This window comes from Anolis sagrei, chromosome 11 (genome assembly GCF_037176765.1).
Source record: "Anolis sagrei isolate rAnoSag1 chromosome 11, rAnoSag1.mat, whole genome shotgun sequence".
In the NCBI taxonomy this organism is placed as follows: Eukaryota; Metazoa; Chordata; class Lepidosauria; order Squamata; family Dactyloidae; genus Anolis; species Anolis sagrei.
In genome coordinates this window covers 9,223,877-9,251,159 of record NC_090031.1, presented here as the reverse complement: position 1 = coordinate 9,251,159, position 27,283 = coordinate 9,223,877, and the positions used below count along the sequence as shown (strand labels likewise).

Sequence of the window (27,283 nt, the reverse complement as noted above, 5' to 3'; positions counted from 1 at the left end):
TATTTGGTTGTGCATTTAAGTAAAGTGATCAAATCTAATTTGCCAAATAGTCACTGTTGTATGTTTTTATGTTGAGTGTTTTTTATATTGTGTAAATGCTATTTTAGATTGTAAGTCGCTCGGAGCACCTTGGTGGAGAGAGACTAATTAAGAAATAAAGTGAAGCGAAGAAGTGAAGTGAAAACACACATGTGGTCAGCAGGAGTATAAGGCTCCATCTTAGGGAGGAAGCAAGCAAATCATGAAGGTCACAGCGAATCCATGAGAAACAACATGGGGAGAAATCTCACAGGCAAGGGAGTAAAGTTCAGAGGCACGACTTCGTGGCTTGTGGTCCTTAAATCAGAGAATTGTTTCCTTTGGAATTCAGATCAGGCAACACTGCATTACAGTGAGGATCTTGAGTCTTGTTTCAAGTTCATGTCTTAGTCTAAGATTTTGGGAGTTCATAGATTCATGTTTATAAAGTTCTTATAAGTTTTAGTTTTGGATTTATGCCCATGTTTTGATTCTTGCTTTTCCTAGACTTACACTCATGTTTTGGTTCTTTTTTTCCCTGTACCTTGTTTTATGGAACGGATTTAGACTATTTGAATTATTGCCTTTGGAATGTTTTTTTTCCCATTGCCGGTTTGGTTTGGCCTATTACTTTTTGACTGCTTTCCCCCCACTACCTGTTGGATTTTGCCTTTCTTATTTCCTGTGGTGACATTTCCTTTTTATGCGTGTTTTTCTCAATAAACTGTTTTATGCGCCGCTGTGTTATTGTTTATGTTTTTTGCTTTGTTTATGAGTTTTTTTATTATTGTACTGTTGTTGTTGTGTTTTATTGATGTATTGGGCTCGGCCTCTTGTAAGCTGCACTGAGTCCTTCGGGAGATGGTAGCGGGGTATAAATAAAGGTTTATTATTATTATTATTATTATTATTATTATTATTTTACTATTGCTTTTGGATTCCTGGTTGGTGTCGAGTGCAAGGTGAATTCTGGCTGGGCTGCACCAGTGTTATTTTATATTCATGTCTTTCTTCTAGTGAGCAGGGAAGGAGAGAGAGAGAGAAAGAGAGAAATGTGGTTTCCAAAGATGATACATCACAATAGTAAAAGATTTCTGAAGATGGTGGAAGTTTACTAAACTGGCAAGGAACACACTGCAAGAGCCACGGTTAGTCTTTGACCGTCGCTCTCTGCAACCGGGCCTCGTCCGAATACTCTGTTGGCTCCTCGCCGGTTTCATTGAGCAGGATGGTCCTCATGATGGCCTCCGTCACAGCGTAGGGGTCGCAGTTGGCTGAAGGCCGGCGGTCCTCAAAGTAACCACGGCCGTCCTGCCCAACCTGGCGGGGGATTCGGATGCTGGCCCCACGGTTGGCCACACCGGCTGAGAATTCGTTGATGCTGGAGGTCTCGTGGTGGCCAGTCAGCCGTCGGGAGTTGTCCTGCCCTCCTCTGGGGTCGTACATCCGGATGTGGTACTGGTGGCGCTTGCTTAGCTTCTCAATTGCGGCTTCAATGTACCTAAAAGGGAATTGGGAAGACGCAGGTGAAGAAACCAATACCAAAAAGGAAAGGATTTGGGGACTATGCATTCAATTTCTGAGCAGTAAAAAAGGACAGTGTGGCACAATGTTCACAATATTGGGCTGAGACTTGGCAGACCTGGAGGTTTAGTATCTTTCAAGGATTCTATAGGCCCTCAAGCTTGACTCCATGGTCAACTTCCAGCAACAGTTGATCATAAAATCGTACTGAGGGACATACAAATGCCTTGAGGAGTGTTCTCTCTAGGACCTCCAGTGCAGCTATAAGAATGTTGACCAGAGTCAACTACATTGAGAGATATCTAGAGGACACACTTCTCTAAGATTTATAGGTCCTTTAGGAAATACTATGGTCTGGTAGAGGAACTAGAGATTCCTAAAGAGATCGTATTAATCCATGAATAATCACACTGTATTCCCAAACTCTTTGCACTGAGAGGCGACATAAAGGGCCGCGGTTGGTGCAGTGGGTTAAACCCTTGTGCTGCTGAATCTGCTGACCTGAAGGTTGGCAGTTCAAAGCTGCAAATTGGGGTGAGCTCCCACTGTTAGCCCTAGCTCCTGCCAACCTAGCAGTTCGAAAACATACTAATGTGAGTAGATCAATAGGTACCGCTTCGGCGGGAAGGTAATAAAAGCACCCATGTAGTCATGCCAGCAACACAACCAGGAGGTTGTTGTAGGTTTTTTTGGGCTATATGGTCATGAGGTTCTTGTGTGTTTTTTCGGGCTATAGGGCCATGTTCTAGAGGCATTTCTCCTGACGTTTCGCCTGCATCTATGGCAAGCATCCTCAGAGGTAGTGAGGTCTGTTGGAATTAGGACAATGGGTTTATATATCTGTGGAGTGGCTGGGGTGGGGCAAAGAGCTCTTCTCTGCTGGAGCCAGGTGTGAATGTTTCAACTGACCACCTTCATTAGCATTTGAAGGCCTGGCTGAGCCTGGGAAAATCTTTTGTTGAGAGGTGTTAAGATGTGCCTGGTTGTTTCCTCTCTGCTGTTTTGCTGCTGTAATTTTATGGTCATGGTCTAGAGGCATTCTCTCCTGACGTTTCGCCTGCATCTATGGCAAGCATCCTCAGAGGTAGTGAGGTCTGTTGGAATTAGGACAATGGGTTTATATATCTGTGGAATGGCTGGGGTGGGGCAAAGAGCTCTTCTCTGCTGGAGCTAGGTGTGAATGTTTCAACTGACCACCTTCATTAGCATTTGAAGGCCTGGCTGAGCCTGGGAAAATCTTTTGTTGAGAGGTGTTAAGATGTGCCTGGTTGTTTCCTCTCTGCTGTTTTGCTGCTGTAATTTTATGGTCATGGTCTAGAGGCATTCTCTCCTGACGTTTCGCCTGCATTTATAGCAAGCATCCTCAGAGGTAGTGACCTCTGAGGATGCTTGCCACTACCTCTGAGGATGCTTGCCATAAATCCAGGCAAAACGTCGGGAGAGAATGCCTCTAGACTATGGCCATATAGCCCGAAAAAACCTACAACAACCCAGTGATTCCGGACATGAAAGCCTTCGACACAACCAGGAGGTGTCTATGGACAACAGGCTCCTTGGCTTAGAAGTGGAAAAAAAGCACCTCCCCATGGCCAGAGTTGAGCACCACCTCCAGAAGCCGGAGATGAAAAGGAAAGCCTTTTCCTTTGCTCTCTGTATTTGTGTGTCATTGTTATTCCACAGTATTAAAGGTACTGAATGTTTGCCTATCTGTGCATGTTGTAATCCACTCCGAGTCCCTTCAGGGAGATAGAGCGGAATATAAATAAAGTGTGATTATTATAATATTATTATTACATTTCCTAAACTGGCCAAAGTTTAGTCACAAGATGGGCTTTGGCACAAAGAGGCCTTCACTCACTTGATGCCACCTTCTCCTCTCATTTCCGCAGTGCTAACGTTAGTGTGGCACCCAGCTCCATTCCAGTTGCCGGTCATGGGTTTGGGGTCAAAGGTGGCCACCACCCCAAAATCTTCACAGACCCGGTGCAGAATAAACCTGGCCATCCAGAGATGGTCACCTATCTCGATTCCTTCACAAGGTCCAACCTGGAATTCCCACTACAGGAGAGAAGAGACAGGTAAGTCGTATTGAAATGTGTTAAATGGAAATAGAAAACTGAGGATTAAAAGAAAACAGGAGTTTTTCCCATTTTCTCTCCCTGGGTTCTCCAGGGCAACTGTATGGTCAGCTTCTGCTGGACCATACACTTACTCTGGAATACCAAAATAATCCTTGAGAAATCAAATCTGCAAAATTTAAACCTTTAATGTAAAGGCGACCCATGGAAATTGGGAGGAAAGTCAGAGTATTTCTCCATCTAGTCTACCATGATCCATTTTGGCTGGTATTGGCTTTCCATGGTTTCGAGGCAGAAGGGATCTTTCCTATGACCAACTAGGGTCATGGTCCAATGGGTTAAGCCAGTATTTCTCAACCTAGGGGTCGGGACCCCCGGGTGGGTCGCGAGGGGGTGTCGGAGGGGTCGCCAAGACCACCAGAAAACACAGTATTTCTGTTAGTCATGGGGGTTCTGCGTGGGAAGTTTGGCCCAATTCTATAGTTGGTGGGGTTCAGAATGCTCTTTGATTGTAGGTGAACGATAAATCCCAGCAACTACAACTCCCAAATGACAAGGTCTATTTCCCCCAAACTCCACCAGAGTTCACATTTGAGCATATTGCGTATTCGTGCCAAGTTTAGTCCAGATCCATCATTGTTTGAGTCCACGGGGCTCTCTGGATGTAGGTGAACTACAACTCCAAAACTCAAGGTCAGTGCCCACAAAACCCTTCCGGTATTTTCTGTTGGTCATGGGAGTTCTGTGTGGGAAGTTTGGCCCAATTCTATAGTTGGTGGGGTTCAGAATGCTCTTTGATTGTAGATGAACTATAAATCCCAGCAACTACAACTCCCAAATGACAAGGTCTATTTTCCCCAAACTCCACCAGAGTTCACATTTGAGCATATTGAATATTCATGCCAAATTTAGTCCAGATCCATCATTGTTTGAGTCCACAGGGCTCTCTGGATGTAGGTGAACTACAACTCCGAAACTCAAGGTCAGTGCCCACCAAACCCTTCCGGTATTTTCTGTTGGTCATGGGAGTTCTGTGTGTCAAGTTTGGTTCAGTTCCATCATTGGTGGAGTTCAAAATGCTCTTTGATTTTAGGTGAACTATAAATCCCAATAACTACACCTCCCAAATGACAAAATCAACCCCCCCCCCCCACCCCACCCGGACTCAAATTTGGGCATATCGGGTATTTGTGCCAAATTTGGTCCAGTGCATGAAAATACATTCTGCATATCAGATACTTACATTACGACTCATAACAGTAGCAAAATTACGGTTATGATGTAGTAACGAAAATAATGCTATGGTTGGGGGTCACCACAACATCAGGAATTGTATTAAGGAAGGTTGAGAAACACTGGGTTAAGCTCTTTTGCTGCTGAACTGCTGACCTGAAGGTTGGCAGTTCAAATCCGCAGGATGGGTGAGCTCCCACTGTTAGCCCGAGCAGTTCAAAAACATGCCAATGTGAGTAAATAGGCGAAAAGACAGAAAGACACTGATGCCGGCAACACAACCAGGAGGTGTCTACACAGGCTTCTCAGCTTGGAAATGGAGAAGAGCATCACCTTTGGAGCCGGAAATGAAAGGAGAAGCCTTTGCCTTTGTCTGTGTTTGTGTGTCTCATTGTATGTGATTGTAACAAGGGATTGAATGTTTGCCTGTGCCTGCTTCATATCCTGTAATCTGCTCTGAGTCCTCTTGGGGAGAAAGGTGGAATATAAATAAAGTGTTATTACCTATCTCCGTCCTATTTAACTAGAGACACTATGGACCCAAAACCCAAACCTTCTGCAAATATACCTGAGAAGGCATGACCTCGGCGTTGGTGCCAGCAATCTCTACCCCGGCGTAAAGGCAGGCTTTGTAGTGAGCCTCCACAATGTCCCGTCCGTAAACTTTGTCTGCCCCGACTCCACAGTAATATGGTCCTGGAAAAGAAGGCAGAACGTTGACATGGATTCCAAGCAGCCATGTTATTGCCAAAGAGCATCCTGTGGACACCCAAGTATATGTGACTGCAAATGAAAACTCATTTAGGGAGTTATCCAAGGTATGGAAGGTATTTTCTAAAGGAGCTATCTGGGGTGCTGAACTCTACCAACATGCTGCTTCTAAAGGATCTATCCAAGGTGCTGAACTTACTTTATGTGCTGGTATGGCTGTACCAAAAGCTCCAACTTCCTTTTCTTTCTTTGAGCATTTGCACGTATTCCAAAGTTCCATGCATTTTGCAATAAGGTGGCTTCCCTTGGTTTGCAATTATAGGGCCAATGACCCATCAATCATTGTTAAGTTTTGGTCCTGCCCCTTTCCCCAGGGCTCTGGGAGGAGAGGGAGCCATTTTAGGCCAGTCTTGCATTGGAAAGCTTAGCTACAGGACGTGGATTAGCTCCACCTGTAGAGAAGTTTAGTTTCTCACAGCATCTGGGGGAAATTCTGGTGGGAAACAGTTCCAAAGGACTCCAGCTGGAGAATCTACAAAGCCTTGACTGGTAAGTCTACTCGGGACCAGTTTGGAGCCGGGAGTAGAGCCCACACCAGCTGGAGAATCTACAAAGCCTTGACTGGTAGGTCTACTCGGGACCCAAGAAGCAGTTTGGAGCTGGGAGTAGAGCTCACACCAGCTGGAGAATCTACAAAGCCTTGACTGGTAGGTCTACTCGGGACCCAAGAAGCAGTTTGGAGCCGGGAGTAGAGCCCACACCAGCTGGAGAATCTACAAAGCCTTGACTGGTAGGTCTAGTCAGGACCCAAGAAGCAGTTTGGAGCCGGGAGTAGAGCCCACACCAGCTTGAGAATCTACAAAGCCTTGACTGGTAGGTCTACTCAGGACCCGAGAAGCAGTTTGGGGCCGGGAGTAGAGCCCACACCAGCTTGAGAATCTACAAAGCCTTGACTGGTAGGTCTAGTCAGGACCCAAGAAGCAGTTTGGAGCCGGGAGTAGAGCCCACACCAGCTGGAGAATCTACAAAGCCTTGACTGGTAGGTCTAGTCAGGACCCAAGAAGCAGTTTGGAGCCGGGAGTAGAGCCCACACCAGCTGGAGAATCTACAAAGCCTTGACTGGTAGGTCTAGTCAGGACCCAAGAAGCAGTTTGGAGCCGGGAGTAGAGCCCACACCAGCTGGAGAATCTACAAAGCCTTGACTGGTAGGTCTAGTCAGGACCCAAGAAGCAGTTTGGAGCCGGGAGTAGAGCCCACACCAGCTGGAGAATCTACAAAGCCTTGACTGGTAGGTCTAGTCAGGACCCAAGAAGCAGTTTGGAGCCGGGAGTAGAGCCCACACCAGCTAGAGAATCTACAAAGCCTTGACTGGTAGGTCTACTCGGGACCCAAGAAGCAGTTTGGAGCCGAGAGTAGAGCCCACACTAGCTGGAGAATCTACAAAGCCTTGACTGGTAGGTCTACTCGGGACCCAAGAAGCAGTTTGGAGCCGGGAGTAGAGCCCACACCAGCTGGAGAATCTACAAAGCCTTGACTGGTAGGTCTACTCAGGACCCAAGAAGCAGTTTGGAGCCAGGAGTAGAGCCCACACCAGCTGGAGAATCTACAAAGCCTTGACTGGTAGGTCTACTCGGGACACAAGAAGCAGTTTGGAGCCGGGAGTAGAGCCCACACCAGCAAAGTTTAGAAAGTAGATTGCCCAAGGAGGGGTTAAAAAGGGTTTTCCTCTTAAAGAAAAGAAACAGTTCACGAAGCCAGTTGCCTGTCCCTTGTGGACAAGATTAAGAAAGCCAACAGTTGATTCAAAGCCTTGAAGCATTTGTTTAATTTGTTGAAGATCTAAGAAGTATTTGGTTGTTTGTTGAAGACTTAAGCAATAATAAAGAACTCTGTTAAACCTTTCAAGCTTCTAAAGACTCTGTATAGGAAAATCCTTAGGGCCTCTCAATCGAGGCACCCCGGCTCCCCGCTGGGCACAAAGAGCATGTCCTGTTCAAAAGCCAACTGCTATAGGCCCAGCACGTGACAGCACACTTTAGGAATCACCTTTAGTGCTTTGGATATAGTTTCTACAATCAGGACAAAAACTCAGAGTAGGCTCACCACCTCAGTCTCCTTCTCGAATTTATCCATGAGGCTGGATGGCCCTCTGCCAGGAGGGCTTGGATTGTGTCTCCCTATGTTGCAGAATGGGGTTGGACTTGAATGGCTTTTTGTGTCTCTTGCAACTTTATGATTCTATGAGTAATTCTATGATCAGTTGTTATGGGGTCATACCAACTGCTGATGGCTATTTTTCTTTACTATTCTGCCAGTGTTCAATACAGAAATAAGCCGAGATCTTTCAAAACAGAGATCCACAGTGACCTCAGACAATTTAATTAAACCTCATATGACTAGCGGAATATTTCCTCAATAAGAAGACAAGGGAGTTATTTTTCTAAAAAGCAACTCACTCACAATAGGGGAAACTTTCAGGATGTGTTTCACTTAGTGTTTAAGACTGAAATTGCTCTGCTACTCTGTATGGGCTGTACTTATCAGCTTTGCCTTTGGTTCTCCTTCAAACACTATTCAGATCCGTTCCAAAGGGCAGCCGAGAAAGTGTAAACAACAGGCATATGCAATCCATTAAAAATGGCTCTAAACTCCTTCCAAAAATAGGGGGCGCTGGCGCTTCATTTCCCGAATTTTAGGTGGTGAAAATTTTGGAATTTAACTAAAATTACGAATCTTCGTAAATACTTCGTTAATGGAAGTTATTGAGTTGCCTGAGGGCTGAGAAGGGCAGTATATAAATATATTAAATAAATGAATAAGTTGCACATGCTCAATAAGGAAGACACTGCCAGTGGGGCTCCTATCTCCCTCATTTTTAAAACTATTGAGGTGAAACTTGCTACAATGGTAGAACACATCTACTACTCTTAGACTATGAAATTTCAGAACATTTGACTTATCCACATATTTTTGGCGAATTTATATTAAAAGTGTATTTTAAAAAATCTACCTTCGCCTCCCTCCTCCATCAGCCCTGATTGGCTGAGAAGCATGCCAACATGTTTGGCTTCGCCTCTCAGCAGGGCTTGGTTGCCCTGTAAATTTTAGCTATGTCATAACTACTTCCGAAGACATCTGTTCTGGCTGAGCTAGTTTCTGACTATGAGGATGATGGGATTCAGATTCCTGTTGGGTTTCAGCTTCCTGGCTCTTTGTTTGTGCCTCAAATCTCTGAGCCTGCTTCCGAGGATCTCACAGACAGTGCAGTGTCAACACAGCTGTCTTCACCAGAAAGGAATTTTAACGAAGGGAATAGCGAACAGGTGCCTTCCCACGATGATACCGAAAGTGTAGATAAGGATTTGACCCGAGAAGCTCGCCTTGATCTCCGGGTCAGGCGGAGTTTGCATCTGGCAAGCAGACGGGAGGCTAGCTCGGTGTGAGGTCATCACAATGCTTTTATGATGCCGAGAGCCTAATGTTTTGATGTTAGAAAGGTATTTAGGCCTCCTGGAAACTGTGTGAAACTGTCAGTTCAACGTAGCTTAGTAGCCTTAAAGATTCATGGAATAACCTTAGCCTGGAAAGCAGTACGCTTGGGATTTCTTGCATTGTGATTCTTGGGGCAAATGTTCTCGCCTGGCCGGCAGATGAGAAGCCAGCTCGGTGAAAGGTCATCGCAATGATTTCATGTAATGTTGACATGTTAGAAAGGTATTTAGGCTTCTTGCAAACCAAGGGAAAGCGTCAGTTCAACATAGCTTATTAGCCTGGAAGCTTCATGGAATAACCTTAGCCTGGAAAGCAGTACGCTTGGGATTTCTTGCATTGTGAATCTTGGGGCAAATGTTTCATTGCTTGTACCTGGGACTCTGGTTTGAACGTTGCCAATAGGATTATGTCTCCTGCTTTTACCTGAAGATCTTTGGAACTGTATTCTGCATTTAACCTTAATCTCTGGGACTTTGCGATGCTTATTCTTTATTTTGACTTGGATGTTTTCCTCAATAAACTATAAAACTACAGCTCTTGTGTGGTGGTGTTTAGAAGCAAGGTGAAGCCTACTCTGAGTTGCAGCAACATCTGAGGCTTAAGAATTGATTCAAAATCTTAATATTGGGGGGCGTGACGGAACTCTCTACGAAAGTGCTGTACTTCCGAATAACTTACGACTTCCGAATACATCAGCACCAAATGCACACCTCTAGTAAATAAGAATGGTTCCCACCTTCGAAACAGTCAACAAAACTTAAGACCGTCTGCTTTGAAGATGAAGTATGAACAAAAGAGAAGAAGCACAACCTTTTCTGCCTCTTACGAAATTCTGTGCCACACAAAACACCCACTTATTGATATAGAATTATTCTTACCTTGTGGGCCTGGGAACCCATTTTCAGGCCAGCCGTAGGGGTGCCCGTTGATGCCAAGTAAAGTGTATTCCTGCTCTATCCCAAACCAGGGATGGCTGTCTTTGACCATATCCATAATTCTTTTACAGCTGTTCCTCAAGTTGGTTTCTGTAAGAAAGGAGACGTTTTTGGGACCTCTTTGGCAACTTCTCTGCAATACACAATTACTACTATCACTTTAACAGTTGTGTCTCCATCCTGTGTTCAGGGGGAGGCTGGGCTTTAGCACAGTAAGTTAATCACCAAGCTGCAATAAATCTTGCAAACCAGAAGATTGACAGCTCAGGGTGAGCTGGCCCTGATTGTTTCCTGTCTTGAATTTTCCTGTTCACTGCAGACTACCCATACAAGCCATTGAAATCCACAGGAATAATAATAACAATAATAATAATAATAATAATAATAATAATAATAATATTTTTTCAACAGAAAGGAGGAAACCATGAAAATGAATAAAATCTGGCAACCAGTATTAAAAAACTCTAAAACAACAGAGAGGAAACAAACAAGGACATCTAATCACCTCTCAACAACAGTTTGCTCCAGGCACTGTCAGGCCATTATATAACTAGGAAAAAGGGTTTATATATCTGTGGAATGACCAGGGTGGGACAAAGGACTCTTGTCTGCTGGAGCTAGGTGTGAATGTTTCAGCTGACCATAATCAAGGTGATCAGCTGAAACATTCACACCTAGCTCCAGCAGACAAGAGTCCTTTGTCCCACCCTGGTCATTCCACAGATATATAAGCCCTTTTTCCTAGTTCCAACGGTCCTCACTACCTCTGAGGATGCTTGCCATAGATGCAGGCAAAACGTCAGGAGAGAATGCCATATAGCCCGAAAAAAACTACAACAACCCAATAATAATAATAATAATAATAATAATAATAATACTTTATTTATACCCCACCACCATCTCCCCAAGAGGACTCGGGGTGGCTTACATGAGGCCAAGCCAAACAACACATCAGTAAAAACAAAACAGTACAATTAATATAACTTACATATAAACAATAACACAGAGAATTTAAAACCTTATGGCCAAGCAAATGCACAATTTCAACAGAAAGGAGGAAACCATGAAAATGAAAAAAATCTGGCTCCCACTATTAAAGAACTCTAAAATCAGGACAGTAAATAATGATCAACACTCAGAAAACAGAGGGATTCCAGGCAGGAAACAATCAGGGCCAGCTAACACCTCCCAACAAAGGATTCCCTCAGGCAGCCATCATACAAGCTTTGCAAGGCCATTCAATGCTAATCAAGCTGGCCAGTTGCAACAGCCACACTTTTCTCAAGCAAACAAGAGTTCTTTTTCCCAACCTGGACATCATTCCACACATATATAAACCCTACTTCCCTAGTTTCCAACAGACCTCACAACCTCTGAGGATGCCTGCCATAGATGTGGGTGAAACGTCAGGAGAGAATGCTTCTGGAACATGGCCAGACAGCCCAGAAAACGCACAGAAATGGTCTCCATAGTCCTTTGGGGGACATTTTGGAGCCCAACTCATAAAGCACAGGAGTGGGCCAGTGCCTCTCCTTCCACACAGAGGATTGCAATGGGGCATGTTAGAGAAAGAAAACGAGGACAAAACGAGCGAAACGGAGGCTCACCTGCCCGTTTGTGGTTATATTTCAGAACCTCGCACAACACCAGCTTGTTGGGGTCCAGACAGAAAGGGTCTCTGAATATCCTAACTGGTATCAAGAACATGTCGCTGTTGGAGCCTTCGGCTTGGCCCGTGCTGGATCCATCGAAGTTCCATTGAGGGAGATCTGCGGGAAGACATCGAATCAATTACACTATGTATCAACATTTGAAAAATATTCTATTTCTGGTTTGAAAGTCTTATTTACTGTTTAATTGTGTGGTCCTTACTGATTTATGCTATTTGTATTTTTCAGTGTCCTATCATAAGAATACAATATTATAATTATATATTTTATATTACACGTAATATTACTAATAATATTACAATATAATGGTATAGTACAATATAGTCGTATATAATACTGATATTGTACTATGCTAATAATATATTGTATGTATATATATCTTGTAAGCTCTTGTAAGTTCCCTTCAAGGTGAGAAGGGTGGCATATAAATGTTGTAAATAAATAAATAAATAAATAGTGAGTTGAACTGGATAAGTCTCGGAGTCTCTTCCAACCCTAAGATTCTTTATTTTGAAGGTTGGTGAAGAGAACTAGGAAGTTTACTGAACTTTGTGCATGCTCAAAGGTGCTGGCTATAAACACTGAACTACACCTCAATTCAATGTGGCACTTCCCACCCAGCAAGGTGACGTGCTCAATTAAACCTGTTGCAACAATCTCCTGCTTTCAGTGCTTGATTGAATTTTTAAAATGCTGAAGGTTTTGGGACTAATTAATAATTATTTTTAATGGGAGGAACCTGGGACCTGACCACTTTTTGGAGACGTTTTCTCCTTTGGTCAAGTCTCCATAGTTGAGTAGAGCGCAGCTGGATGGCGGAGGTGAAAAGAGGGAAGCCTTGCCTCTGTTTATGTACTGTCTGTCTCTGTTGATTGTATAATGTCATTGAATGTTTGCAGGGAGATAGAGCAGAATATAAATAAAGTAGATGATGATGATGATGATGATGATGACGATTATTATTATTATTATTATTATTATTATTATTATTATTATTATTAATGGTTCTGGCCCAGTTTACCTGTCTGAACGCATCTCTTCCTATGAACCAAAGATATAGAATGGGTGACACCTGGCTCAAGAGCAGTACGTGTGAAAAAGATCTTGGAGTCCTCGTGGACAACAAGTTAAACATGAGCCAACAATGTGATGTGGCAGCAAAAAAAGCCAATGGGATTTCGGCCTGCATTAATAGGAGCATAGTGTCTAGGTCCAGGGAAGTAATGCTACCCCTCTATTCTGCTCTGGTTAGACCACACCTAACCAATTCAGGGCACCACAATTCAAGAGAGATACTGACAGGCTGGAATGTGTCCAGAGGAGGGCGACTAAAATGATCAAGGGTCTGGAGAACAAGTCCTATGAGGAGCGGCTTAAGGAGCTGGGCATATTTAGCCTGAAGAAGAGAAGGCTGAGAGGAGATATGATAGCCATGTATAAATATGTGAAAGGAAGCCACAGGGAGGAGGGAGCAAGCTTGTTTTCTGCTTCCTTGGAGACTAGGACGCGGAACAATGGCTTCAAACTACAAGAGAGGAGATTCCATCTGAACATGAGGAAGAACTTCCTGACTGTGAGAGCCGTTCAGCAGTGGAACTCTCTGCCCCGGAGTGTGGTGGAGGCTCCTTCTTTGGAAGCTTTTAAACAGAAGCTGGATGGCCATCTGTCAGGGGTGATTTAAATGCAATATTCCTGCTTCTTGGCAGAATGGGGTTGGACTGGATGGCCCATGAGGTCTCTTCCAACTCTTTGATTCTATGATTCTATGAACCATCTAGGTGTTTAAGATCGTCTGTAGAGGCCCTGCTCTCGGTCCCGCCTTCTTCGCAGATCCGACTGGAGAGAACGAGAGATAGGGCCTTCTCAGCGGTGGCCCCGCAGCTATGGAATGCCCTCTTTAGGGACATTAGATCGGCCCCCTCCCTCCTGACATTTCAAAAGAGCGTTAAGACCTGGCTGTTAGAGCAGGCATTTGCAGAGGCAGTATAACTGATTAATTGAATGTTTGCAGGGAGATAGAGCAGAATATAAATAAAGTATATTATTATTATTATTATTATTATTATTATTATTATTAACAGTTCTGGCCCAGTTTGCCCATCTGAACACATCTCTTCCTATCAACCATCTTGGTGTTTAAGATCGTCTGGAGTGACCCTGCTCTCGGTCCCGCCTTCTTCGCATATCTGATTAGCAGGAACGAGAGACAGGGCCTTCTCAGCGGTGGCCCCAAAGCTACGGAACGCCCTCCCTAGGGACATTAGATCGGCCCCCTCCCTCCTGACATTTCAAAAGAGAGTTAAGACCTGGCTGTTCGAGCAGGCATTTGCAAAGGCAGTATAACTGATTAACTGAATGTTTGCAGGGAGATAGAGCAGAATATAAATAAAGTGTATTATTATTATTATTATTATTATTATTATTATCATTATTAACGGTTCTGGCCCAGTTTACCCATCTGAATGCATCTCTTCCTATCAACCATCTAGGTGTTTAAGATGGTCTGGAGAGGCACTGCTCACAGTCCCGCCTTCTTCGCAGATCCGATTGGCGGGAACAAGAGACAGGGCCTTCTCCGCAGTGGCCCCCGGCTATGGAACGGCCTCCCTAGGGACATTAGATCGGCCCCCTCCCTCCTGACATTTCAAAAGAGAGTTAAGACCTGGCTGTTCGAGCAGGCATTTGCAGAGGCAGTATAACTGATTAATTGAGACTCATGGAACGACAGGACGATGGAATGGAAAATGATTTTAATGATGAGACGCTGAGAACTGTATTTTATGATTTTAATTGTTTATATACGATTTATACTATATGTATTTGTTTTTGACTGTATTTTATCTTGTGGGGCACTGATTGCCAAATGTAAACTGCCTCGAGTCTCCTCCGGGCTGAGAAGGGCAGTATACGAGTCTAGTGAATAAATCTATATAAATAAAAATGTAATGTTCTAGGTTCTTGTGGGTTTTTTCGGGCTATAGGGCCATGTTCTAGAGGCATTTCTCCTGACGTTTCGCCTGCATCTATGACAAGCATCCTCAGAGGTAGTGAGGTCTGTTGGAACTAAATAGGACAGTGGGTTTATATATCTGTGGAATGGCTGGAGTGGGGCAAAGAGCTCTTCTCTGCTGGAGCTAGGTGTGAATGTTTCAACTGACCACCTTCATTAGCATTTGAAGGCCTGCCTGAGCCTGGGAAAACCTTTTGTTGAGAGGTGTTAAGATGTGCCTGGTTGTTTCCTCTCTGCTGTTTTGCTGTTGTGTTTTTAGAGTTTTTTTAATACTGGTAGCCAGATTTTGTTCATTTCCATGGTCTCTTCCTTTCTGTTGAAATTGTCCACATGCTTGTGGATTTCAATGGCTTCTCTGTGTAGTCTGACATGGTGGTTGTTGGTGTGGTCCAGCATTTCTGTGTAATGTTCGTTTGTTTAACAGAACTCAAAAACCACTGGGGGAATTGACACCAGATTTGGACACAATACACTTAACAACCCAATGTATGTCTTTCACTCATAAAAACACAGCACAATGGACTTAAAAAGCCCCCAAAAGCTAAACGACGAAAAGCTAAATGACAATACAGAAAAAAGGGAAGAAGGAGGGAGGGAAGGGGAGAAAAAGAAAGAAAGGAAGGAAGGAAGGAAGGAAGAGGAAGAAAGGAAGAAAAGAAAGAGGGAGGGAGGAAAAGAAAGAAGGAAAGGGAGAAGGAAGCATGGAAGCAAAGAGAGAAGGAAGGAAGGAAGGAAGGAAGGAAGGAAGGAAGGAAGTAGAGAAAGAAGAGAGTAGAGAAATAGGGAGGGAAAGAAAAAGGGGGATGGAAGGAAAGTTAGAGAAGGAAGGAAGGAGAGAAGGAAAAAGGGGAAAGAAGGAAGGAAAGAGGGAGCGAAGGAAGGGGGGAAAATGTAGAGAAAGAGGGAGGGAAGGAAAGAAGGAAAGAGAGAAGGAAGAAAAGAGAGACAGCAGAAGAGAAAGAAAAGGGCGAAGGAAGGAAAGAGAGAAGGAAGGAAGAAGAGAAGGAAAGACGGGAAGGAAGGAAGGAAAGAGGGAGCGAAGGAAGGGGGGAAGATGTAGAGAAAGAGGGAGGGAAGGAAAGAAGGAAAGAGAGAAGGAAGAAAAGAGAGACAGCAGAAGAGAAAGAAAAGGGCGAAGGAAGGAAAGAGAGAAGGAAGGAAGAAGAGAAGGGAAGACGGGAAGGAAGGAAGGAAAGAGGGAGCGAAGGAAGGGGGGAAGATGTAGAGAAAGAGGGAGGGAAGGAAAGAAAGAAAGAGAGAAGGAAGAAAAGAGAGACAGCAGAAGAGAAAGAAAAGGGCGAAGGAAGGAAAGAGAGAAGGAAGGAAGAAGAGAAGGGAAGATGGGAAGGAAGGAAGGAAAGAGGGAGCGAAGGAAGGGGGGAAGATGTAGAGAAAGAGGGAGGGAAGGAAAGAAGGAAAGAGAGAAGGAAGAAAAGAGAGACAGCAGAAGAGAAAGAAAAGGGCGAAGGAAGGAAAGAGAGAAGGAAGGAAGAAGAGAAAGAAAGACGGGAAGGAAGGAAAGAGGGAGCGAAGGAAGGGGGGAAGATGTAGAGAAAGAGGGAGGGAAGGAAAGAAGGAAAGAGAGAAGGAAGACAAGAGAGACAGCAGAAGAGAAAGAAAGACGGGAAGGAAGGAAAGAGAGAAGGAAGGAAGAAGAGAAGGGAAGACGGGAAGGAAGGAAGGAAAGAGGGAGCGAAGGAGGGAGGGAAAGAAGGAGAGACAGAGGGAACGTTGGCCACAGCAATGTGTGGCGGGTACAGCTAGTAATAAATAAATAAATAATTATTTTAAAATTACCCAAGTCTAAAGATGCAAATTCTCAGTGAGATTTCCCTGTAACAAAAGCCCATGATGATAAACACCAACCTAGCTAAGGGTTAATTCGACTTCCTCCATTCCTTGTGGTCAGAGTTAAGATTAGCTGACCTAAATCGCCCACTTTTCACGTCAGTTTTGCACAATCCGGTGACCTCAAGCCCATCCCAACTGAAACTCCCCGAGAGGAAACCAAAGTTGCCTTTGGGCAAACCTTCAAGAAGGAAAAACTAGAAAGACCAGACTGAAACAAAAGCAAGTGTCAGGCCAAATGGCGGCTTATCCTCATCTCAAAAAAAGGACTCTAAAACAGAGATTGACAGGCCCAAATGGATGGCAACCCAAACTGGAAAGGGTGGTGGACTTTACCTTCAACGCTCTTTGGTTCCTTGTCAAAGGTCCTGGTTTTGCAGCGAAGGCCTTCCCCAGACCCATCGATCCAAATGTAGGTGGCTAGGATTTTCTTCCCTTGAGGTAGCTTCATGTACTGGTCTCGGACCCCCTTGTTTAGCTTGGAACTGTGTGACACAGACATGATGGTAATCTAAGGGAAGGAAGAAAGAATGCCTTGAGATCCGTGTTTCTCAACCTTCCCAATGCAGCAACCTCTTGATACAGTGCCTCATGTTGTGGTGACCCCCAACCATAACATTATTTTCGTTGCTACTTCAGAACTGTAATTTGCTACTGTTATGAATCGCAAAAGGAAGAGGGGCCGACCAAGGGCAAGATGGATGGATGGCATCCTTGAAGCGACTGGACTGACCTTGAAGGAGCTGGGGGTGGTGACGGCCGACAGGGAGCTCTGGCGTGGACTGGTCCATGAGGTCACGAAGAGTCGGAGACGACTGAACGAATGAACAACAACAACATGAATCGCAATGTAAATATCTGATCTGCAAGATGTATTTTCATTCACTGGACCAAATTTGGCACAAATACCCAATGCACCCAAATCTGAATACTGGAGGGGTTGGAGGGATTGGTGAGTTGTAGTTGCTGGGATTTATAGTTCACCTACAATCAAAGAGCATTCTGAACCCCACCAACTCCACCAACCATGGAATTGAACCAAACTTGGCACACAGAACTCCCACAACCAACAGAAAACACTGGCCACAAGACACCTACTAACCCAAAGAGTGACCATCACTCCAAAAAAATGAATTTGTCATTTGGGAGTTGTAGTTGCTGGGACTTATAGTTCACCTGCAATCAAAGAGCATTCTGAACTCCACCAACGATAGAATTGAATCAAACTTGGCACACAGAACTCCCACAACCAACAGAAAACACTGGCCACAAGACACCTACTAACCCAAAGAGTGACCATCACTCCAAAAAAAATGAATTTGTCATTTGGGAGTTGTAGTTGCTGGGACTTATAGTTCACCTGCAATCAAAGAGCATTCTGAACTCCACCAACGTTAAGAGTTTAATCAAACTTGGCACACAGAACTCCCATGATCAACAGAAAACACTGGAAGGGTTTGGTGGGCATTGACCTTGAGTTTTGAAGTTGTAGTTCAACTACATCCAGAGAGCACTGTGGACTCAAACAAGGATGGATCTGGACCAAACTTGGCATGGATACTCAATATGTCCAAATGTGAATACTGAGAAAAACAGACCTTGACGTTTGGGAGTTGTGATTGCTGGGTTTTATAGTTCAACGACAGTCAAGGAGCATTCTGAACTCCACCAACAATGGAATTGAACCAAACTTGGTACACAGAACTCCCATGACCAACAGAAAACACTGGAAGGGTTTGGTGGGCATTGACCTTGAGTTTTGGAGTTGTAGTTCACCTACATCCAGAGAGCACTGGGGACTCAAACAAAGATGGATCTGGAACAAACTTGGCATGGATACTCAATATGTCCAAATGTGAATTCTAGTGGATTCTGGCGAAAATAGACCTTGATATTTGGGAGTTGGAGTTGCTGGGATTTATAGTTCACCTACAGTCAAGGAGCATTCTGAACTCCACCAAATAATGATGGATCTGGACCAAACTTGGCATGGATACTCAGTATGTCCAAATGTGAATACTAGTGGATTCTGGCGAAAATAGACCTTGACATTTGGGAGTTGTAGTTGCTGGGATTTATAGTTCACATGCAATCAAAGAGTTGAACCAAACTTGGCACACAGAACTCCCACGACCAACATAAAATACTGTGTTTTCTGATGGTCTTTGGTGACCCCGCTGACACGCCCTTTGTGACTCCTCAGGGGTCCTGACCCCCAGGTTGAGAATTGCTGAGATGAGATATTTAGGATGGGAAACACGGAAAGTCTCTTTGATGACTGAGCAAATGCATCCCCTGGACAACGTTTCTTGTAAACAACTAATCTTTCCAAACCCAAAAGCATTGCTTTTAAACATTTTGAAATGGAGGTGTGGTCCCCCCCCCCTCCACATATGGGGAAGCCCTACTTTCATCAAAATGTTTTTTAAAAGATCAGTAATTAAGGGGCCAAATGAGCTTCTTTCAGGAATTTCCAGAGCTGTGGGGCCACCACCAAAAAGTCCCTCTCTCGTTCCAACCAACCTTACTTGTGATGGTGGTGGGACCGAGAGGAGGGCCTCTCCTGATGATCTCAGGGCTAGTGTGGACTGTTAGGAGGATATGTAGTCCCTCTTTGCCAGTTGCTTGAGAGTCCCAGTTAACTGAGAGCCTACTTTATAAAATACAGCAATTTCAATGGGCCCTTTCCCCACTCCTACAGGCAGAGAGGTCTTGCAAAACTAACACAAACTCACGAAAGCAGAAGGAAACAAAGCTGACGTGGAAAGGGCATCACACCCTCTGCCCATTTCAGAGGATGATTGCATCAAAACCCAAGGGCCAGGGTGGAGTTGCAGATAACTTTCAAGGTAAACAAGGCACCCAATTTAATCTCCTTGCGAGGGAGGGTTCTTTCAGCCACAACTCTTGCGGGCAAATGGTAGGATCCAAGGATACTGGTGGGTTTTGAGGGGAATTGGCCTGCACATTTTGGAGTTGTAAGTACTGGGATTTATAGTTCACCTGCAATCAAGGAGCACTCTAAACTCCACCAAAGATGGAATTGGACCAAACTTGGTACACAGAGCCCCCATGATCAGCAAAAAATACTGAAGGCCTTTGGGGAAACATCCACCTTGATTTGGGGGAGTTGTAGTTCACCTACATCAAGAGAGCATTGTGAACCCAAACATCAATGGATCCAGACCAAACTTGGCACAGAGACCTGATATGTTGAAATTTGATTACTGGAGGGGTTTAGGGGGAATGGACTTTCCTTTCTGGGAGTTGTAGTTCACCCACAACCAGAGAAATTATGACCTCCACCAATGATGGACCTGGACCACACTTAAATCCCTACGAATAACTCAACCTACTGGAGGAGTTTGAGTGATTCACCAGTGTGGGAGTTGTAGTTCACCTACATCCAGAGAGCACTTTGAACCCAAACATCCATGGATCCAGACCAAACTTGGCACAGAGACCTGATATGTTGAAATTTGATTATTGGAGGGGTTTGGGGAGAATGGACCTTCCTTTCCAGGAGTTGTAGTTCACCCACAAACTGAGAAATGGTGACCTCTGCTGATGATGGACCTGGACCAACGCTTCGCACGCAGAACCTCTATGAATAACTCAACCTACTGGAGGAGTTTGAGGGGACTGATTCACCAGTGTGGGAGTTGTAGTTCACCTACATCCAGAGAGCACTGTGAACCCAAATATCAATGGATCCTGACCAAACTTGGTACAGAGACCTGATATGTTGACATTTGATTACTGGAGGGGTTTGGGGAGAATGGACCTTCCTTTCCAGGAGTTGTAGTTCACCCACAACCAGAGAAATGGTGACCTCCACCAATGATGGACCTGGACCATACTTGGCACACTTAAATCCCTACAAATAACGCAACCTACTGGAGGAGTTTGAGTGATTCACCAGTGTAGGAGTTGTAGTTCACCTACATCCAGAGAGCACTGTGAACCCAAACATCAATGGATCTGGACCAAACTTGGCACAGAGACCTGATATGTTGAAATTTGATTACTGGAGGGGTTTGGGGAGAATGGACCTTCCTTTCTGGGAGTTGTAGTTCACCCACAACCAGAGAAATTGTGACCTTCGTCAATGATGGACCTGGGCCACACTTGGCACACAGAACCTCTATGAATAACTCAACCTACTGGAGGAGTTTGAGGGAACTGATTCAACAGTGTGGGAGTTGTAGTTTACCTACATCCAGAGAGCACTGTGAACCCAAACATCAATGGATCCAGACCAAACTTGACACAGAGACCTGATATGTTGAAATTTGATTACTGGAGGGGCTGTGGAGGGGGGTGGACATTCCTTTCTGAGAGTTGTAGTTCACCCACAACCTGAGAAATGGTGACCTCCACCACTGATGGACCTGGACCACACTTGGAACACAGAACCTCTATGAATATCTCAACCTACTGGAGGGGTTTGAGGGGACTGATTCACCAGTGCGGGAGTTGTAGTTCACCTACATACAGAGAGCACTTTGAACCCAAACATCAATGGATCCAGACCAAACTTGGCACACAGACCTGATATGTTGAAATTTGATTACTGGAGGGGTTTGGGGGGAACGGACCTTCCTTTCTGGGAGTTGTAGTTCACCCACAACCTGAGAAATGGTGACCTCCACCGATGATGGACCTGGACCACACTTGGCACACAGAACCCCCATGACTAACTCAACCTACTGAAGGGGTTAGAGGGGATTGACTCACCCTAGGGGGAGTTGTAGTTTACCCTACTGTCAAAACCCCAACGATGATGCATCGAGAACAAACTTGCTCAACATAACAAACGTTAAGTACTGATGGAGTTTCTCGGGGTTAACCTGCCATGATGGGAGTTGTAGGTCACCCACAACCTTGTGCATAACCCAGGCAACGCTGGGCACTCAAGCTAGTTTAAGGGGGGGAAAGGTGGGATATAAATATCATCAGCATCCCACTAAATCACATTTGCTCCCTAAAACAATACTGCAGTGAGGAGACAGCAAACAAACTAGGCAGGGATATCAGCGTTGGCTATCAGATACAAAGCCAGCTCCAACTTTTCCCCTCCTGAGACTCACTGGAGAAATGGCAAGAAAAGAACCAGGAAGTAATGAAGGAACTGGAAAAACAAATAGTGAAATGCAAAGGCCAATCCAGGAGGATTTGTTCGTTCCGGCTTCAGGTGAATAACAGGCAAGCTATCGTTATCGGGACCACTTAGAAAAATAAGGAACAGGAGGAAGGAAAGGAAAAACAAAGGCATAGCAAAGGGATTCGTTCATTCCAGCTTAAGGTGAGTCACAGTCTTTATTGGAATGACAGAAAACAGACAGAATATTGTGTGTGGCTGTGAGTTTTCCGAGCTGTCCAGCCATGTTTCAGAAGCATTCCCTCCTGGCGTTTCACCCACATCTATGAGCCCCCGGTGGCGCAGTGGGTTAAACCCCTGTGCCGGCAGGACTGAAGACCCACAGGTCGCAGGTTCGAATCCGGGGAGAGGCGGATGAGCTCCCTCTATCAGCTCCAGCTCCTCATGCGGGGATATGAGAGAAGTCTCCCACAAGGATGATAAAAACATCAAATCATCCAGGCGTCCCCTGGGCAACGTCCTTGCAGACGGCCAATTCTCTCACACCAGGAGTCACTCCTGACATGACAATAAATACCCACATCTATGGCAGGCATCCTCAGAGGTTATGAGGTCTGTTGGAAACTAGTCAAATTCAGTTTATATATGTATGGAATGATGTCCAGGGTGGGAGAAAGAACTTTTCTCTGTCTGAGGGAGGTGTTAATGTTGCAATTTGTCACCTTGATTAGCATTTGATGGTCTTGTAGCCTCAAAGTCCGGCTGCTTCCTGCCTGGGGGAATCCTTTGTTGGGAGGTGTTAGCTGGCCCTGTCTGGAATTCCCCTGCTCACTACAGACTACACAGAGAAGCCACTGAAATCCTCAAGCATGTGGGCATTTTCAACAGAAAGGAGGAACTGCGTTGTTGTAGGTTTTTTCGGGCTGTATGGCCATGGTCTAGAGGCATTCTCTCCTGACGTTTCGCCTGCATCTATGGCAAGCATCCTCAGAGGTAGTGAGGTCTGTTGGAACTAGGAAAAAGGGGTTTATATATCTGTGGAAAGACCAGGGTGGGACAAAGGACTCTTGTCTGCTGGAGCTAGGTGTGAATGTTTCAACTGACTATCTTGATTAGCATTTAAGGATTGACAGTGTCTAGAGCAAACTTTTGTTGAGAGGTGATTAGATGTCCTTGTTTGTTTGTGGGTTGTTGTGCTGTTGTAGGAGGAAACCATGAAAATGAATGATATCTGGCTCCCAGTATTAAAAAAAACTCAGAAAACAGGGGAATTCCATACAGGAAACAATCAAGGCCAGGTAACACCTCTCAACAAAGGATTCCTCCAGGCAGGAAGAAGCCAGGCTTTGAAGGTGCCAAGCCATTCAATGGTAATCAAGGTGATTAATTACAACATACACAGTTGTCACCAACAGGCAAGAGTTCTTTTCCCCACCCTGGACAATATTCCACAGGGATGTATATAAACCCCACTTCCCTAGTTTACAACAGTCCTCACAACCTCTGAGGATGGCTGCCATAGATGTGGGGGAAACGTCAGGAGAGAATGCTTCTGGAACTTGACCATACAGCGCGGAAAATTGCCAGCACCCCAGTTAAAGCATTGTTAAATTATAGATTCCAACTATACTTGAGATGAAATGACAGTCTCCCAGATGGGAGAACAAAGACTCCATTGTGCACTAAGGCCAAATGGAGAACACAAGTTTCACAAGCGAGGGAGGGGCGGGAAGGGTTTAGTCTTACTTGACTACTTGAAGTCATCTTTGGCTGTAGTTACACTTAAAAAATGGCCCTGTTCCGACTTACAAATTCAACTTAAAGAACAAACCTACAGAACCTCAGAGGTTGTGAGGTCGGTTGGAAACTAGGCAAGTGGGGGTTATATATCTGTGGAAAGAACTCTTGCCTGCTGGAGGCAAGTGGGAATGTTGCAATTGTATTATCAAAGGCTTTCATGGCCGGAATCACTGGGTTGTTGTAGGTTTTTTCGGGCTATATGGCCATGTTCTAGAGGCATTCTCTCCTGGCCTTTCGCCTGCATCTATGGCAAACATCCTCAGAGGTAGTGAGGTCTGTTGGAACTAGGAAAATGGGTTTATATATCTGTGGAATGACCAGGGTGAAATGCTAATCAAGGTGGTCAGTTGAAACATTCACACCTAGCTCCAACAGACAAGAGTTCTTTGTCCCAACCTGGTCATTCCACAGATATATAAACCCAATTTTCCTAGTTCCAACAGACCTCACTACCTCTGAGGATGTTTGCCACAGATGCAGGCGAAACGTCAGGAGAGAATGCTTCTAGAACATGGCCGTATAGCTTGAAAAAACCTACAACAACCGAATGTTGGAATTGGCCAACTTGATTAGCACTGAATGGCCTTGTAGCTTCAAAGCCTGGCTGCTTCCTGCCCGGGGGAATCATTTGTTGGAAGTTGTTAGCTGGCCCTGTCTGGAATTCCCCTTTTTACATAGAGAAGCCATTGAAATCCACAAGCATGTGTCAATTTCAACAGAAAGGGGGAAACAATGAAAATGAACACAATCTGGCTACTAGTATTAAAGAACTCTAAAATCAGGGCAGTAAATAAAGAGAAACACTTAGAAAACAAGGGAATTTCAGACAGGAAACAGGGCCTTATTAGTGGTGGCCCCTCGGCTGTGGAATGCCCTCCATAGGGACATTAGATTGCCCCCCACCCTCTTAGAATTTCGCAAAAAAGTTAAAACCTGGCTTTTTGAGCAAACTTTCCCAAATGCAGTGTAGCAGACAAACTCTGATTTTCGGAATGACTGGACAATGCGTTTGGATAATGATTTTAGTAATGAGATGCAGAGGATCTATATTTTTATTGTTGAATTTTACTTATGTTAAATATTTAAATTGTTTTAATGTTATTGTGGGCATCGAATTGTGCTAAGAATGGTGGTATATAAATATGGTAATAAATAAATAACCAAGGATTCCCCCTGGCAGGAAGCAGCCAGACTTTGAAGCTGCAAGGCCATTCCGTGCTAATCAAGCTGTCTAATGGCAACATTCACACTTGCCTCAAGCAGACAAGACTTCCCACCCTGGACATTATTCCAAAGGTATATAAAACCCACTTGCCTAGTTTCCAACAAACCTCACAACCTTTGAGGATGCCTGAGGATGTGGGTGAAATGTCAGGAGAGAATGCTTCTGGAATATGGCTAGACAGCATGGAAAACTCACCACAATCCAATGATTCTGGCCATGAAAGCCTTCGACAATGAATGAAACTCATTGTTCATTCTTGAGTCATTTCCATTTGGATGCCATGACTCAATGGAGAGGAGCCCTGGGAGTTGCAGTTTTGCAAGGTCTTTAGCTATCCCTGCCCAAGCACTGGGGGTTCCTTATCAAACTACAACTCCCAGGACTACATTCAAGAGAGATATTGACAAGCTGGAATGTGTCCAGAGGAGAGCGACTAAAATGATAAAAGGTCTGGAGAACAAGCCCTATGAGGAGCGGCTTAAGGAGCTGGGCATGTTTAGCCTGAAGAAGAGAAGGCTGAGAGGGGATATGATAGCCATGTATAAATATGTGAGAGGAAGCCACAGGGAGGAGGGAGCAAGCTTGTTTTCTGCTTCCCTGGAGACTAGGGCGCAATGGAACAATGGCTTCAAACTACAAGAGAGGAGATTCCATCTGAACACAAGGAAGAACTTCCTGACTGTGAGAGCCGTTCAGCAGTGGAACTCTCTGCCCCGGAGTGTGGTGGAGGCTCCTTCTTTGGAAGCTTTTAAACAGAGGCTGGATGGCCATCTGTTGGGGGTGATTTGAATGCAATATTCCTGCTTCTTGGCAGGGGGTTGGACTGGATGGCCCATGAGGTCTCTTCCAACTCTTTGGGTCTATGATTCTATGATTCTGGCCATGAAAGCCTTCGACAATGCATGAAACTCATTGTTCATTCTTGAGTCATTGCCATGCCATGGCTCAATGGAGAGGGGCCCTGGGAGTTGTAGTTTTGCGAGGTCTTTGAGCCTTCCCTGCCCAAGCACTGGGGTTCCTTATCAAACTACAACTCCCAGGACTACATAGCACTGAGCCATGGGGGTGAAAGTAGTGTCAAACTGCATTAAATCTACAGTGAAGAAGGACTCTTGGTGTGCAATACTCTCGTGCGCCTTTACGCACGCGGCCAAAAACTCATCTCCAAAAACTCCAAAGTTCTGACTGAATCCCGGGCCCAAATTTATGGGGACTCTTTTGGGGACCCTTCCTGCTAGACCCCTGAAGTATGAAACCCCAGATTCGGGACAGACAGATCCGTCCAAATCACAATAAGGAAACAAAAACCAGAGAGAGATGTTTTGTTTCTCTCTGTGCGTAAAAGTCGGGCAAGAAAGGAAGAATGGACCAGTGGAGAAAGGAAAGAAGATTGGAAACATGTCACGGATCAATGCTGTGGGGTCCGTCTTAGGAGTTGTAGTTTCTCAAAAGGGGAGGGCTTCCTCTCCCAAAATACTACCTCTCTAGGGATTCCCACAGCCTTGAGTAAGAGGTGGAAGCAGTGCCAAAAGTGGCATGGTTCCAGTCTGGAGATGCGCGCTTTGGTTTACCTTCTTGGGGACTTCCGGGGCGCGGGTGGTCTTGCGCGGGTGGTCTTCTCTCCAAAGTCCCGGAACAGCCGCCTCTTTGCCCGGGGTTTCGACTCCTCTTATAGCCGGTCCCCCGCCTCCTTCCCTCCTCCTTCCTCCCCCAGAAGGCGGTGCCCCTTCGCCTCTCCAAACCCGGCTCCCTTTCGCCTCTTGGAACGCCTCCAAACCCGGAAATAACAGCAAGGGTAACGTTTGCGCTCTGCACACGCCCAGAGGCCTTGCTCCAGGCCTGGACAAACAGCAGAAAGGTTGCCCTAGAGCATAGAATCATAGAATCATTGGAAGAGATCCCATGGGCCATCCAGTCCAACCCCCTGCCAAGAAGCAGGAATATTGCACTCAAATCACCCCTGACAGATGGCCATCCAGCCTCTGTTTAAAAGCTTCCAAAGAAGGAGCCTCCACCACGCTCCTGGGCAGAGAGTTCCACTGCTGAACGGCTCTCACAGTCAGGAAGTTCTTCCTCATGTTCAGATGGAATCTCCTTTCTTTTAGTTTGAAGCCATTGTTCTGCATCCTAGTGTCCAGAGAGGCAGAAAACAAGCTTGCTCCCTCCTCCCTGTGGCTTCCTCTCACATATTTATACATGGCTATCATATCTCCTCTCAGCCTTCTCTTCTTCAGGCTAAACATGCCCAGCTCCTTAAGCCGCTCCTCATAGGGCTTGTTCTCCAAACCCTTGGTCATTTTAGTCACCCTCCTCTGGACACATTCCAGCTTGTCAATATCTCTCTTGAATTGTGGTGCCCAGAACTGGACACAATATTCCAGATGTGGTCTAACCAAAGCAGAATAGAGGGGTAGCATTACTTCCCTAGATCTAGACACTATGCTCCTATTGATGCAGGACAAAATCCCATTGGCTTTTTTTGCCGCCACATCACATTGTTGGCTCATGTTTAACTTGTTGTCCACGAGGACTCCAAGATCTTTTTCACACGTACTGCTCTCGTGGTTCTCAACCTCTTGATCCAGTTCCTCATGTTGTGGTGACTCCCAACCATAACATTATTTTCATTGCTACTTCT

The 27,283-nt window shown here is 45.1% G+C and overlaps 1 protein-coding gene across 1 annotated transcript; it reads right to left on the bottom strand.

The window, feature by feature from the left end:
- Nucleotides 1-1,109: 1,109 nt before the first annotated feature.
- LOC132763664 (glutamine synthetase-like) lies at nucleotides 1,110-26,314 on the bottom strand. The gene is made up of 7 exons (XM_060757340.2): nucleotides 26,217-26,314; nucleotides 16,856-17,030; nucleotides 11,599-11,760; nucleotides 9,935-10,081; nucleotides 5,422-5,549; nucleotides 3,401-3,600; nucleotides 1,110-1,519 (listed from the first exon to the last, which is right to left on the bottom strand). Exons 2-7 carry the CDS (start codon nucleotides 17,019-17,021, stop codon nucleotides 1,168-1,170), a joined length of 1,155 nt encoding a protein of 384 aa, XP_060613323.2. The 5' UTR covers nucleotides 17,022-17,030; nucleotides 26,217-26,314; the 3' UTR covers nucleotides 1,110-1,167.
- Between the last annotated feature and the right edge of the window lie 969 nt (nucleotides 26,315-27,283).

Bases quoted from the DNA above. Each gene is read 5' to 3' on its own strand.
- LOC132763664 (XM_060757340.2), bottom strand. From the start codon at position 17,021: ATGTCTGTGTCACACAGTTCCAAGCTAAACAAGGGGGTCCGAGACCAG. The intron at 11,761-16,855 runs GTAAAGTCCACC...GTCTTCCCGCAG, and splicing joins GGAACCAAAGAGCGTTGAAG to ATCTCCCTCAATGGAACTTC. The intron at 1,520-3,400 runs GTGAGTGAAGGC...ATTCCCTTTTAG, and splicing joins AGAGGAGAAGGTGGCATCAA to GTACATTGAAGCCGCAATTG.